The sequence below is a fragment of the Sinocyclocheilus anshuiensis genome, unplaced genomic scaffold (assembly GCF_001515605.1).
Source record: "Sinocyclocheilus anshuiensis isolate Anshui unplaced genomic scaffold, SAMN03320099.WGS_v1.1 scaffold819, whole genome shotgun sequence".
Taxonomy (NCBI): Eukaryota; Metazoa; Chordata; class Actinopteri; order Cypriniformes; family Cyprinidae; genus Sinocyclocheilus; species Sinocyclocheilus anshuiensis.
Window position 1 is genome coordinate 15970 of NW_015548238.1, and position 336 is coordinate 16305.

At 47.6% G+C, this 336-nt stretch overlaps 1 protein-coding gene across 1 annotated transcript in view; it reads right to left on the reverse strand.

The window, feature by feature from the left end:
• The window catches only part of LOC107654783 (uncharacterized), a 1778-nt gene extending 1524 nt beyond the window's left edge, over positions 1 to 254 (reverse strand). Inside the window, exon 1 of the mRNA XM_016442038.1 lies at positions 155 to 254. Coding sequence (XP_016297524.1) covers positions 155 to 254 — 100 coding nt within the window. The remainder of the gene's footprint in view (positions 1 to 154) is intronic.
• Between the last annotated feature and the right edge of the window lie 82 nt (positions 255 to 336).

A 336-nucleotide genomic window follows, 5' to 3' on the forward strand; every position in this document is an offset into this window, starting at 1 on the left:
CGCAGCTCGTAGGCATGTCTGAGTTCCTCTCTGATGCTGTCGGACTTCTCTTTGATGTAGTCCAGCTGTTGTGTTAAAAAAAAAAAAAAATCAGTTAGGCGACTGATCTAATTTCTTGAGTCATCCAGGTGAGTTTCAAGGGCTTTAATTCGGCCGTTCTTGTCTCTGAAGTCGGCCTTTGCCCTTTCCAGGAGCTGTTCTGCATATTGTAGCTTGTTGGAGAGATCAGCGTAGTCAACCTTGCCTTGTTCCATTTCTTGGGTCGTAGCTGCTAGGGTCTCTTTTAGCCTAGTGATCTCCTCCTCGGCGCCTTGTTCCACTTCATCAGGCCCTTCC